Here is a 14,096-nt window from a genome sequence, read left to right as displayed (position 1 = left end):
TCTTGAAATGCCAGTGGTTTTAATTCTTTGCACATGTTGATGATTTGCACATGTCTTGTGAAGGCCGGCTGGTACCATGATCCCACTGTGTATTCTTCCTGGAGTGTCTGGACATGTTCACTTTTTATCTAATCCTCATTCCGACCTGCCCATAACACAAGAAGATCTGGGAAACTAAGGGCTGCAGGCGGCTCCAGGGTTTATCACACTCTGGGGTGCACTGGCTACTTAACCTACCAGGGGACACTATGGGGGGCTGCTTCTCGGTTTGGTTAGACTGCAAGCACAGTGACCACTGCGTCCTCACCTTTTTCTCAAGAAGATATGGTGGCTGTTAAGGAGGTGGAGGCAGCAGTTACATGAAAGTGTTCCTTAATACCTCCTGATGTGATAATGACTGACCATGTGATTCACCTGTTCAAATGGCCCAGCCATGTCACAGGGGGATCAAACAAATTTTGTCTTCCTATTCCATCCCGGAATACAATTCTCTGAAGATGCATAGTGTAGGAAAGGCATTCTCAGCGAAGTGTCCATGGGTGCCATAGCACCTGCCAATGCCTTTCTTGGCACCTGCCAAGTGATTTTGGAAAGTTGGCATGGCCACATGCAGCTTTTCTGAAACAAGGTCTCTGATTGGCCATTGCATATTTAATTGATTCTGAAGATTTTTAAATTATTGTTTTGACAGTGGCAGCACCTGCTGCAGCACAAGTATCTTCACTCTGCAATTGAACGTAAGCCATTTTTGTGGCTGGCTCCACCTCCTGCAGCAGCCATTTTCTGACAGCCATTTTGTGCTTAGGCCTATTACACTGTGTCAGAATTTTAAAGGTGCTCACAGGTTCAAAAAACCTGGGGATCCGTGACTTAGGGGGAAAGACAAACACAAGTACTTGTGAAAGAGATAGTACATTTTCTGGATTCAATAGCCAGCATTTGAGGGGACAAAGGTGAAGGTTACCTTGACCATCGGGAATTGCACGAGCCACTCTGGTGGTACAGAAGAGTCATTGATAAACCTCCACCATGAATATGCCATTATATCATATTCTTTAATATTCTTCCAGCCTAAAGGGTGGTTCTGAAACAAAAGGAATGAAAGGAACAGACAGCCCAGATCACTTTTGGCAAAATGAACTGGCTGCTCCTAATTGAATAGTTGACTGGACACTGGGCTAGTTGCCAGCAAACCCCACTGCCTGGCTCTTTTTTGCTTTGAAACTAAAGCCCATCCATATTGAAGCCCTTCCATACTTACGTAGAAGGTGAGTGGCTGGACGGGAACCGTGTTCAGCACAGCCACGGCCCTGCAGAAAGACAATCGTGACTTTCCTTGTGACTATAAATTGAGCTTTCAGCATATTGACTGGATAAATCTTTTCAATAAGAAAGGCAGTTGAAAGCAAGACAACATTAACTGACAAGGAATTTCAACTATGTACTGCTTAAGATCCTACAAGCAGGGAATGGAAGCCACCCCAAAAATCTGTTGTCCCCACCAGCTGTGTGTCTGAGAATGTCTGACTGGCCAAGGTCACCCAATCCAAACTTTGAGTCTGCCAGTGGAGTTAGCCTGACACTGTAACCATTGTCCAGGACTTTTGTTGAGCAGGAATGCATAGGAACACAGTTCCGGCTGGCTTGGTGCAAGGTGTGTGCCCTAATATGCAAATGAGCCCCTGCTGGGCTTTTTCTACAATAGGCCCTGTGTGAAACAATGGTGACATCAGGGGTGTGGCCTAATATGCAAATGAGTTCCTGCTGGGCTTTTTCCACAAAAAAGACCTGGGATCGTCCATCATGAACCTATTGCCCATCAGCTTGTTTTTGGATCTCTGTATGTTAGTTTAATAGGAGAAGAAAATGCTGTCTTCTGTAGCATTTTCTGTTTCCAAAGTCTAGTTTTGTAAGCCATTATCATGTCGAAAGACGGCAAAAAAGACAGCAGAGGATTTGAAAGACTTTAAGGATTTTGAGTCCTTGGCCAAAAATAAGCTCATACTTCAGGAGTTAACATTGAGAGAAAGAAAGGCCAAGCTTTGTGGAATATCTGTAAATTTTGGAGAGACGGAAAACCTTACTATGGCTTTAAATAGATGACTGAGCCAGATTCTTCTCACAGAAGGAGAAGCAGAGTCTTCCCAAACGATATTTACCTCTATCTTCCATCTTAACATTTCCAAAAAGGCTCCTGATAACGTTTCCCCGGACATTGTTGTTGAATTTAAACAACTACAGATGACGAACAAACTTTTTTAAATTGCCAGGGAAAAACAGGGACTGTGCCTTGAATACACAATAGTTTTTTTTATTTCCTGATATTCCAGCTGAAGTAATTAATGCAAGGAGGAGACTGAGAGAAGCAATGAAGATTCTATGTGATAAAGGAATTCGGTATATATGGTTACCGCTAGGCCATCTAGTGGCCAATATGGAAAATCAAACTTTTACTGCATATGATGATGCATCAGCCTGGAATTAATAGATAATGCAACTAAACAAAAGACTGGAAGAGTTTGAATTTGGGAAATGATGTTTTCTTGAAGAGAAGTTGAGAGCAATAAAAAGGAGAATATGTATATAGTTACAAGATAGGATAAAGATATGATAAATGGGAATGAAAAATGGAAATTGAACTGTTAAAGCCAATGGATTAGCAAGGTGGTGGTGGGTGTGCCTCCCAAGAACTCCGACTGTAGAAATTTTTCTGCAGCACCCAGTTCTGGAGGTTACCCTGTCCAGCTTTCCTTTGCAGGCATGAGAGAAGATACTAAAAAGTTAAGTGTGTAAAGATGGAAGTCCGTGAAAGAAGTAAAGAAGTTTTGGAAACAAAAAGAAAAAATATATATAATTATGATTAAAATTAGAATTAGGATAAGTGGTATGAGGATCAGTTGGGATCGGGTAAAGAAAGGAAATAAGATAAAGAGGAAGGAGTTTATTTATCTGTTAGTATTCAGTTTGATTGGTAGAAGACAATAAGCAAAAACGAAGCGTATTTATATGAGATGTATAAATATGTTGATATATGCACAGTTAATGAAATATTAATTTTAAAAAATCATGTCCAAAGAAGTCCTCCTTAGCCTTTGTTCACAGGGACGGTGCTCCGACCCCTTCCTCATAAAGCAACATGATTCAGAGTCAGAGCCATGTCCTGGGCTGGCAAAGTACAAAGAGGGGTATCCTATGAGAAAGGATTCTATATTGAATCTTCTATAAAATGGCAAGGGACATGTGGGCAGCTGTCTAACCACTGTGTCACACCAGCGTTTTCCTTTGAGGAGGAAGGGGCGATGGTTTCCCTGCCAATTCTTCCCTCGCATCAAGGAGAAACTCTCTGTCCGGGGCAGTGATGCTCTGTATGCTTGGTGCTTGGGAGTGGGGGCACAGTTGGAGGGCTTCTAGTATCCTGGTCCCACTGGTGGACCTCCTGATGGCACCTGGATTGTTTTTTTTTTTTGGCCACTGTGTGACACATAGTGTTGGACTGGATGGGCCATTGGCCTGATCCAACATGGCTTCTCTTATGTTATGTTCTTAAAGACAACTATGACTATGCTCTTACTGAGGATTTACCGACACACAGTTGGCGATTATTAATTAATTAAAATCAGTTTACATTTCCATTAAACATTATATTAAAATAAAAATAAACTGGCATTTATTAATTAAATTATTAACTAAAAATAAACACAGATGTGGTTCTGGCCATTGCTTTTTCTTAAGTTTTGATGATGGGGGTTGAACCTGAGACCTTCTGGCTGGCGAACAGAGACTTTTCCACTGAGCCCCAACCCCTTTCTTCACACCCCTTCATTACTCGGAACTCTGTATTCAGTGTTGTCTTAGTGTCTAAAGACTTTCAGTGAAATCCTGAGCTGCCACACTCTTTAAAAAAAACTTAAACATTACTAATTCTTTCCCCTCCCTTTAAATAACCTAAACAATAACAAAAAACAAATTACATCATATAAAATTTAGGATTGCACTGTTGGACTGGGAGACTCAGCTTCAAATCCCCAATCATGAAGAGGTTAAAATGGATGAGAGAAGAGAGCCATGTATATGACTCTGACTTCCTTGGAGGAAGGGAGGGGGAAATGCAAGGAATAACTAAATAAATAGATAGATGTATCTTTCTGGGGTGCTTCATGCATCTTCTGGTTCTTCATTCTCACAAGCGGGGAGGGGGGGGGGCACCATGGCAAAAAAAAATGCAACCCTAAATTAGAATGAGCAGTTTCTGGTCATTCAGTGGGTCATTTTACGTACGATTTAGTTGTAACTGATAAATATGCAAGTTTAAGGTTTCCTTTATCATTCAGGATTGTTTCCGATGCTGCAGTTTTCCCGGAATTGATTATCAAGAGGCAGGATGCCCCAATTTTAGTTCTTTTGGGAATAATTATATCCAGTACATGTGACCAAACCGGTTTGTCCACTTCAGTTTCTGGAAAGAGAAACAGATCTCAGAACAGAGCTCCTCTGTATTCCCTCTAAGCCACACCCTCCTGCAGAAGTCACCCCTTTCTACCAGAAGGTGGGCAAGTATTGAGTACTGGGCCTTTGCGGCCCTGTTTCGAGAGGAAGGAGAAGGAACGACTGAAGCGGAGGGTTAGGGCAACTTCAAGAGTAGCTTCAAGAGCCCCATGGTGCAGAATGGTAAGTTGTAGTACTGCAGTCCAAGCTCTCTGCTCATGACCTGAGTTCGATCATGGCAGAAGCTGGGTTCAGGTAAAATAATAAAATAATAATAAAATTTTATTTATACCCCGCCCTCCCCGCCGAGGCAGTCTCAGCTTAAGAGTGACTCAGCCTTCCATCCTTCTGAGGTCAGTAAAATGAGTACCCAGCTTGCTGGGGGGAAAGTGTATATGACTGAAGAAGGCTAAGCCAAACCACCTTGTGAAAAAGTCTGCCATGAAAACGTCGTGATGCGATGTCACCGCAGAGTCGGATATGACTGGTGCTTGCACAGGGGACCACCTGTACCTTTTAAAGAGTAGCTTCAGAAAACTGCACACTTCCCTCCAGAAGCAGCAAAGACCTTGGAGGGAGGCTTTATGGAGAAACGGAGCCACTGAAGCTGAGATTTCAAGCAACTTCCAAGGCAGCTTATTGCAAAGTTGGACCTTAAAGTTTTGTTCCTTCTAAGGCAAGAAAGACCTGACGCCTTCCAGGAGTTAGAGGAAGCATCTCTGTAAATTTTGTTCTTCATTTTGGTAAGAGTCTTGCTGCTGAACCCTTGTCAACTAGGTTCTGCAGAGTAGGGTTGCCAGACCCTCCCCAGTGGGGATCCCCTGTCACCAAGTCCTGCCCCCACAGCCACGAGTCAGCTGGTCACTGGAAGGACCTACTTGGAGAAAGGCCCAGGCATAGTCTTTCAGTGGGCAGTCTTGTACATCCCTAATCACAGTCATTGTTGGCAAGGTGGAGGGTTGGATTGGATGCATCCTGTCCATTCACCTTCCTGCTCAGCAAAAGGCTTATGGGGATTCAAAGACAGGAGCCAGGGTGCCTTGGGTTCTCCACAGGGCCAGCCCTAGACTGTCTGGTACCCAAAGTGTGGATAAATTCTGGCGTCCCCCCATCCTTATTACATCACTGAGTCACATTGGGGGGGGGGTCCCAATTTGCACCCTCAGGAGACCAGCTCCCAACCTTTCTGACACCAGGGACCGGTTTTGTGGAAGACATATTTTCCACTGACTGGGGTGGGTTGGCACTGGAGTTTTGGCCCCCCAGGCTGCCCCCCATCCTTGCCCATCCCTACCCCCATGGAGGTCTTTAAATGGGGAGACTGGGGTAAAGAGACCAGGTGGCCAGGTGGCAGAAGGCCACCCTGCTTCCCTCTCCCATTTAAAGCTGCGCCTTGCCAAAGGCTGAGCAGATCTCACAGAGGTCTGAGAGGAGCAGAGCAGCTCTGATAGCTGAGACAGCTGGAGAAATTGCTGAGAATTTCTGAGTTTTGAAGGACTTCATTCTGAGGTTTCTGGGGCTGCCTAAAATTCTGAGGTGTGATAGCTGGGGAACTGCTCTTTGTTTGGTTGACTGCTCTTTGTTTGGTTGACTGGGCTAAGGGTGAAAGAGATTGAGAGTGATTGCTGCTGATTGCTGAGGAGTGCCTCTGCTCCACCCTCTTTGCATTTTAAGCTGCGCCTTGCCAAAGGGCAAGATCTAAAGGGCTCTTGGCCTGTGGCTCTTCGCCTAGGGGCTCTCTAAGGACCAGGAACCCAGATCCCTGATTTCCTTGTTCTCCCAATAAGGTAAGTTCCCAATAAGGTAAGGTAAGGTAAGTTGACCCTCCAGAAGGGGAGCCACTTAAACAAACAGCATTTAAAGAGGACTATAAGATAGAATGCCAGCAGGGGGTTGGTGTCAGAACTCAATGAACTTCAAACGGATCCCATACTCAGTTGCAAAGCTAGGATTTTATTGAAGAGAACTAGGTGCTGGAAAAGGCAAGATAACAGTAATGGCGAGAGCCAGCATCAGCTTGATTTTATACACGTAAAGCAAACATCTCACAAAGCCACAATTCACATTGTAGGGCGCAGCTGTCTTCTCACCATCACTATCAGTAGAGAGGATGCCTCCCTACTTCGAAGGCCATGCTGTTCGGCTTCAAAGGGTCCCAGTGTGAGAATGTGCAGAGACAAGACATAATTCACTCTACAGCCCCAAATATTTTGGATACCAGTGGGGCAAGGTTAATTACTATTCAGGCACTCTGGGTTAGACAGAGGTTACAACATGGAGTCAGTTTGGTTCAGTTATAATATAACTCTAAGACACAGTAAAACTACCATACAGCATTGGTCACATTATAGGGGACCAGCAGCAAAGATACAAGTTCTGACATACTGCCCCCCCTAAGCGCCCCCTCCCGCGGGATCGGCTTTGGGCTTGTGTGGGTACAGTAGGTGAAACTTTTTTAGCAGTTGCGGAGCCACTACGTTCTGAGATTCGACCCACTCGTCACAGCTCGGGGGGAAGTGTTTCCACCTGATCAAATAATACAGTTTCCCCCGTTTGACTCTGGAGTCCAGGATCTCCTGGACTTCATGGTGACTCTGACCCCTCACTGTCGTCGGAGGGGGCGGTGGGGCCCTGGGATGGAAGGACGTAGCACCAGGGTCTTTCCGAAGCAAGCTGCAATGAAAAACAGGATGGATCTTACTTAGAGATTTGGGTAGTTCGAGTTCTACCGTTACTTTATTTATCACCCTTTTGATTTTGAAAGGTCCGAGGAACTTCAGTGCCAGTTTGCGACAGGACTGAGGAAGGGGGAGGTTTTTTGTTGACAGGAAAACTGTATCCCCCACCTTTAGGTCCCACTCCGGAGAGTGTTTTTTGTCAAATTGTTTTTTGTATGCTTTTTTCGCTTCCTCCAGGTTTTCCTGAATTCCCTTCCAGCCTTCACGAAGTCCCTCCCACCATTGTTGGCACGATGTCGGTTGGGATGGGTTAGCTGGGAGGGCGAGCGTGGGGAACGGCTTGCCCTCGTAACCATTGATGATTTGGAAAGGGGAGGTTTTGGTTGAGCTATGGAGGCTATTGTTGTAGCCGTACTCTGCAAAGGGGAGGAGGTCTACCCAGTTGGACTGTTGGAAATTAATGAAGCAACGGAGGTATTGCTCTAGAAGGCCATTAACCCTCTCCGTCTGTCCGTCCGACTGGGGGTGGTAGGCAGAACTCAATCCTTGCTCAATACCAGCCAGTTTGCAGAACTCCCGCCAGAAGTTGGCAACGAACTGTGTTCCGCGGTCACTAATGACCTTGTCTGGGAATGAGTGTAGGCGTACAATGTGAGTGAAAAAGAGCTGGGCAAGTTTCTTGGCGGTAGGTAATTGATTGCAAGGAATGAAGTGAGCCTGCTTTGAAAAGGTATCGACTACGACCAAGATGACTGTCTTGCCCTGCGAAGGCGGGAGCTCTACAATAAAGTCCATGGAGACTACCGACCAAGGTCGGGTTGCTGTAGGGAGGGGGACTAGGTGGCCCAGAGGTTTGCCCCCCCTCCGTTTTGCCATGAGGCACGTGGGACATGACAGTACAAATTCCGAAACATCTTTTTTCATTTTCGGCCACCAAAATTGGCGGGTGAGCAAGTTGAGCGTTTTAACATAGCCAAAGTGGCCGGCCAAGCGGCTTGAGTGGCAGCGGTCCAAAACCTCTTTTCTGAGGGGATCGGGCACATAGATTTTTTCATTATGTAAATGGAGCCCGTTCTCGGCTTTGACCAAGTTGGGGGGGCGGTCAGCTTCTTGTTTGTACTCCGAGAGGAATCGAGCAAGCAATTCTAAGTCCGGAGGGTCGGTCTGTTTGCCGGAGCGGGTGGTGACTCCCCCCGCGATGGCTGAGGGGGAAATTAGTGAGTCTACCACCTCCTCTCTAAGACTGTCGTGTTGGGGCAGGCGGGAAAGGGCGTCCGCTAAAAAGTTCTTTGAGCCTGGGATGTGTTTCAGCACAAAATCAAACTTAGCGAAGAAGCCTGCCCACCGGATCTGTTTTGCAGTCATTTTGCGACGCCCAGTGAGGGCTTCCAGGTTTTTGTGATCGGTCCAAATTTCGAAGGGGACTCTTGCTCCTTCAAGCCAGGAGCGCCAGGTCTTTAGGGCAAACATGACTGCAAACGCTTCCTTGTCCCAGACTGACCAATTTCTCTGTTCATTGGAAAATTTCCTGGAAATATAGGCACATGGTCGGAGCGCCCCATTTTCCCCCCTCTGCATCAATATGGCTCCCACAGCGGCGTCGGAGGCGTCGCATTGGACCACGAAGGGCTTTAGTTCGTCAGGGTGTGCCAGCACGGGTTCGGAGGTGAAGAGGCGTTTTAGCTCAGTGAAAGCTTTTTGGCACTCCGGCGTCCACGTTAGGCGTGCGCCGGGTTTTTTAGCCTCGTCACCTTTTCCCTTGGTTTTGAGGAGTTCTGTAAGGGGGAGCATGACCGTGGCGAACCCCTTTATGAAGTCGCGGTAAAAGTTAGCGAACCCGATAAAACTTTGTAATTGCTTGCGGGTTCGAGGGGGTTCCCAGTCTAACACCGCTTGGACCTTTGCGGGGTCCATGGACAATCCCTCCCCCGACACCCGGAAGCCCAAATAATCAAGCTCGGTCTTGTGGAATTCACATTTCGACAGTTTGGCATACAGTTTGTGTTTACAAAGGGTGCTTAACACTTTTCTGACCAAAGGCACATGAGACTTTAGATCTTGTGAATAGATAATGATGTCATCAAGGTACACCACCACCCCCTTGAACAGGAAGTCCCGCAGCACTTCATTGATAAAGTTCATAAAAACGCCCGGGGCTCCCTGTAGCCCAAACGGCATGACAAGGTATTCAAATTGTCCCAGTGGGGTGTTGAAGGCGGTTTTCCATTCGTCCCCCTCTTTGATGCGAACGCGAAAGTACGCGTCCCGGAGGTCGAGTTTGGTAAATATTTTCCCCCTTGCTACAGTGTTTAACAAGTCCTTTATCAACGGGATCGGGTAGGCGTTGGACATGGAAATCCCGTTTATCGCACGAAAATCTGTGCAAAGTCTAAGCGACCCGTCCTTTTTCTTTCGGAATAGAACGGGGGCGGCATGGGGGGCTGTGGCCGGTCGAATAAAACCACGCTTTAGATTTTTGTCCAAAAACTTTCGGAGTTCCGCCTTCTCCGCCCAACCCATGGAGTACAGTTTCGCTTTGGGAAGCTGCTGCCCGGGGATTAACTCAATGGCGCAGTCTGTAGGGCGGTGGGGCGGTAGCTCATCCGCTTCCTTCTCGCTAAATGCCAGTTTTAAGTCTCGGTACTCCTTGGGGATGGAGGCGACTTCCTCAAGTGTGAGGCACGCCCGCATGTTTTGGGGGGGAGCGTGCGGCCCCCATTCGGGGCGCCAGTGGTGATGCTCGCACCTCCAATCTGGGAACCGGACGATCTGTTCCTCCCACCTTATGTCGGGTTGGTGGCGGGCGAGCCAGGCTGAGCCAACTACCACGTCGAAAGAGCAGGAGGGGGCAATTACGAAAGTCTCAATTCCCCAATGCTCCTCGGTCCCTACCGGGACCGCCTGAGTTTCTAAAACACATGGTTCCCCCCTCATGGGCCCCCCGTCCATTTGCTGGAACTGCATCGGTTGTGGCAGGGGCGAAGTGGCTAATCCCAGCGCCTCAACTAGGCGGGGGGTGATCAAGTCCCTGTTACACCCTGAGTCGATTAGTGCTCGGGCGTGCATGAATCTCTTTAGGTTCGGGTTTAGGAGGGTAACGGCCATAAAAAGTAAACCCCCAGTTGCTCTCACCGTGAGGAGTGCCGGCTGTTGCTGGACCTGCTTTGCGGCACCCATTAAAGCAGGTCGCTGTCGTTTCCCGCCGACTCGGTGTCGTCCGACTCCTCGGTCGATTCTTCGACTGCCGCCAGGCTGGTGGTAAAATCCTCGTCAGTCGCCAAGGAAGTGGCGACGGAGCCCCGACTGGGCTCCTTCGATCGGCTGCTCTTCTTCTTCTTCGGGCCCGGGGTGGTTGGCCGCGCCGTGGGTGGTGTGGATCCCGCTTTCCCAGGGCAGTTAGCAGCAAGATGATTTGGGTCCCCGCATTGGAAGCATTTGCGGGCGGGAGACGGGGTGGAGGTCGTCGGGGCCTTCTTCCCTTCCGATTTAGTTGGGGTGTGTTTGGCTCCCTTCCTCGCTAGTTGCTGTCTCCTCATCCCCACGTGTTGGAGGTTGGTTTCCACCTCCCCGGCCAGTTGGATCCAGCCGACCAGCGTATCGGGCCTCCCCTGACTGTAACAGCGGTCGAGGATGCTTGGATTCAGCCCGTTGATGAACGCGGTGTATTTCATGACCTCGTTCCATCCCCTTGCTGCCGCGCAGTACCCCAGGAATTCGGTGGCGTACTCGCGGGTGGAGCGGTTGCCCTGTTCGATGTGTTGGAGGGCAGCGACCGCCTTCTCTTCCCGTAAAGGATCTCCATACTGGCGGAGCATCGCGTGCAGGAACCCTGCCACGGTAGCTAATTCGGGCTTTCTTCCCATGAAAAGCCCCACGTACCACTTGCGGGCCGCCCCTCTCAGTCGAGACGCGATGTGGTACACTCGGCTGGCCTCGGTAGGGTAGTCGGCACCCCAGTGGGTGAAGAACGTGTCGCACTGAATAGTAAAGTACTCCACGTCCTCCGGGTTCCCATCGAACGTAATCTTCAACTCTCTTCCCCGGCCCTCGGCCCCACCAGGCGCTTGCGGCACCCCAGGCGGCGGCGCGGGGCCCGGTAGGGCCGGCGGGATCGGGGCGGCCGGTGCAGGCGGCGCCGGGGCGGCCGGGGCCCCTGGTGCAGGTGGCGCCGGTGGTGCCGGGGCGGCTGGAGCCGGCGGAGCCGGAGGTGCCGGGGCTGCTGGGCCCACTGGGGCCGGCGGCGCCGGGGCAGCCGGAGCTTGCGGGGCGGGGGCCGGCGGGGCGACGGGCGGTTGCCCCAGTGGCAGCACTCCATACGGTATCCCCAGGACCGTGGTTTGCAAAGTGCGGAGCTGGTCGTGGATAGCGCCCAGGTTCTGCTGCATCTCCTCGGCCATCGTCACGCGGGAGCGGTGCACATCGCCGTGGATCTCCCGCACCCAGTCGAATAATTCGTTGCGGAGGGTCCGGATCGGGTCTTCCCCCCCTCGGGGCTCCGTACCCTCCGCCTGGCCCTCGTCGTCGTCTCCTGCCCCTCCTTCGCCCAACATGCTTCGGTACCGCTGCTCCGCGGCGTCGATTGCTGCCGTGGACTTCCGTGGGCTCCAGGTTCGCGGGGCCGGGAAAGCGGCGTCGACCGAGAAGGGCGCTGGAACCTTAATTTTGCGTCAGACCCCCGTCACGTTTGGGTCGAGTGGCGGGTCCTCCGATGGGGTGGTGGGCTCTCCGTCGTCTGGTACTTTTGCCGCCATCGGGCCAAGCCTCCAGTACAGATAAGCCACGAACAATGGGATTACTGTTATAATGTCAGAACTCAATGAACTTCAAACGGATCCCATACTCAGTTGCAAAGCTAGGATTTTATTGAAGAGAACTAGGTGCTGGAAAAGGCAAGATAACAGTAATGGCGAGAGCCAGCATCAGCTTGATTTTATACACGTAAAGCAAACATCTCACAAAGCCACAATTCACATTGTAGGGCGCAGCTGTCTTCTCACCATCACTATCAGTAGAGAGGATGCCTCCCTACTTCGAAGGCCATGCTGTTCGGCTTCAAAGGGTCCCAGTGTGAGAATGTGCAGAGACAAGACATAATTCACTCTACAGCCCCAAATATTTTGGATACCAGTGGGGCAAGGTTAATTACTATTCAGGCACTCTGGGTTAGACAGAGGTTACAACATGGAGTCAGTTTGGTTCAGTTATAATATAACTCTAAGACACAGTAAAACTACCATACAGCATTGGTCACATTATAGGGGACCAGCAGCAAAGATACAAGTTCTGACAGTTGGGGGCTTTCCAGTGTTTTGCACTGAGTGTCACATGTATGACTATCTGCCCAAAGGACAGAAGTCTTGGGTGTGTGCTCGATGCAAGGAGCTCCTGGTCCTCAGGGAATGAGTTCGTACCCTTGAGGCCGAGGTGAACGCCCTGGAGAAGCAGAGACGGTCAGTTAGGCACTTGGGGAAGACTCTCGGGGGCGTATTAGATGAGCCCCGCTCTGAACGTAGCAGCCCCGTTGCTGCCAGAGAGCGTGAGTGTTGAGAGGGAACAGGGCACTGTGCTGAGGATAAGGGGAATGCGCCCTCAGAAGGGACCTCTTCTTCGGTTGGTGAGCGGAAATCCTTTCGTGCCAAGGAACCATCCCTGAGCAGGAGGAGGGGGGGGGGTGGTAATTGGTGATTCGATCCTTAGGCAAGTAGACAGCTGGGTGGCGAAACCGCGTACTGACCGTATGGTGACTTGCCTGCCTGGTGCGAAGGTAGCAGACATTACGCGTGTAGTAGATAGGCTGATAGACAGTGCTGGGGAGGAGCCTGCGGTCGTGGTGCATGTTGGCACCAACGATGTGGGGAAATGCAGTCGTGAGGTCCTGGAAGAAAAATTTAGGCTGCTAGGCGGGAGACTTAAGGCCAGGACCTCCAAGGTTGCCTTCTCAGAAGTGCTACCTGTTCCACGTGCAGGGCAGGAGAGACAGGCACAAATTAGAAGTCTCAATGTGTGGATGAGACGATGGTGTAAGGAGGAAGGGTTTAAGTTTGTTAGGCACTGGGATGCTTTCTGGAACAAGCTGGAGCTGTATAAAAGAGACGGTCTCCACTTGTCCCCGGATGGAACCAGGCTGCTGGCGCTTAAAATCAAAAAGGTGGCAGAGCAGTTTTTAAACTAAATCTTTGGGGAAAGCCAACAGGAGATGAAATGTCTCTGGTTCGGGAGGACTCGTCTCAAAGAGATGAAGGGTTAGCTGCTATTTTTCTACCAGGTAACGGACCAGAGTTGTCCACTGTGAAGGTGACAAACAGTATGGACTGTCTGCCACAGTCTCGAGGTGGCAGGAGGAAGGTGGCGGGCCTAGCTTGCCTGGGAAATTATAGATGTTTGTATGCAAATGCTAGAAGTGTTCGAAGTAAAATGGTGAATTGGAATGTTTAGTGTTGGGAGAAAACATAGACATTGTGGGAATTTCAGAAACTTGATGAAATGAGGAGAATCAATGGGACACGGTGATTCCTGGATATAAGCTATATCGGAAGGATAGGGAGGGAAGGGTTGAAGGTGGGGTGGCTCTGTATGTCAGAGAGGATATACGGTCCAGTAAGACTGAAGTCAGAGAATTAGATTCACTTTTAGAAATTCTTTGGGTTGAAATCGAGGGCCCAAAAGGAAATATAGCTATGGGAGTTTGTTATCGCCCACCAAATCAAAAGAGAGAGGACGATTATAATATGATGGAAGGCTTAAAGCTAGCGGCTAAACATAAAAACTGTGTCCTAATAGGTGATTTTAACTACCCGCAGATTGATTGGGTCAATATGTGTTCTGGTCGAGAGAAAGAGATTGAGTTTCTTGATGCTCTCAATGACTGTGCTATGGAGCAGATGGTCTCAGAACCTACCAGGGGTGGGGCAATCCTGGATTTGGTCCTAAGTA

The 14,096-nt window shown here is 49.4% G+C and overlaps 1 protein-coding gene across 1 annotated transcript in view; it reads right to left on the bottom strand.

Moving 5' to 3' along the window:
- The window catches only part of LOC132569139 (autocrine proliferation repressor protein A-like), a 51,089-nt gene that overhangs the window by 33,561 nt on the left and 3,432 nt on the right, over positions 1 to 14,096 (bottom strand). The window contains exons 2-4 of the mRNA XM_060235323.1: positions 4,279 to 4,456; positions 1,262 to 1,310; positions 965 to 1,084 (exon numbers count right to left, since the gene is read on the bottom strand). Of these exons, the coding sequence (XP_060091306.1) occupies positions 965 to 1,084; positions 1,262 to 1,310; positions 4,279 to 4,456 (347 nt within the window). The remainder of the gene's footprint in view (positions 1 to 964; positions 1,085 to 1,261; positions 1,311 to 4,278; positions 4,457 to 14,096) is intronic.

The sequence above is a fragment of the Heteronotia binoei genome, chromosome 3, assembly GCF_032191835.1.
Source record: "Heteronotia binoei isolate CCM8104 ecotype False Entrance Well chromosome 3, APGP_CSIRO_Hbin_v1, whole genome shotgun sequence".
Classification (NCBI taxonomy): domain Eukaryota; kingdom Metazoa; phylum Chordata; class Lepidosauria; order Squamata; family Gekkonidae; genus Heteronotia; species Heteronotia binoei.
The sequence above is the reverse complement of the archived record's forward strand: the minus strand, read 5'-3'. Positions and strand labels throughout refer to the sequence as shown.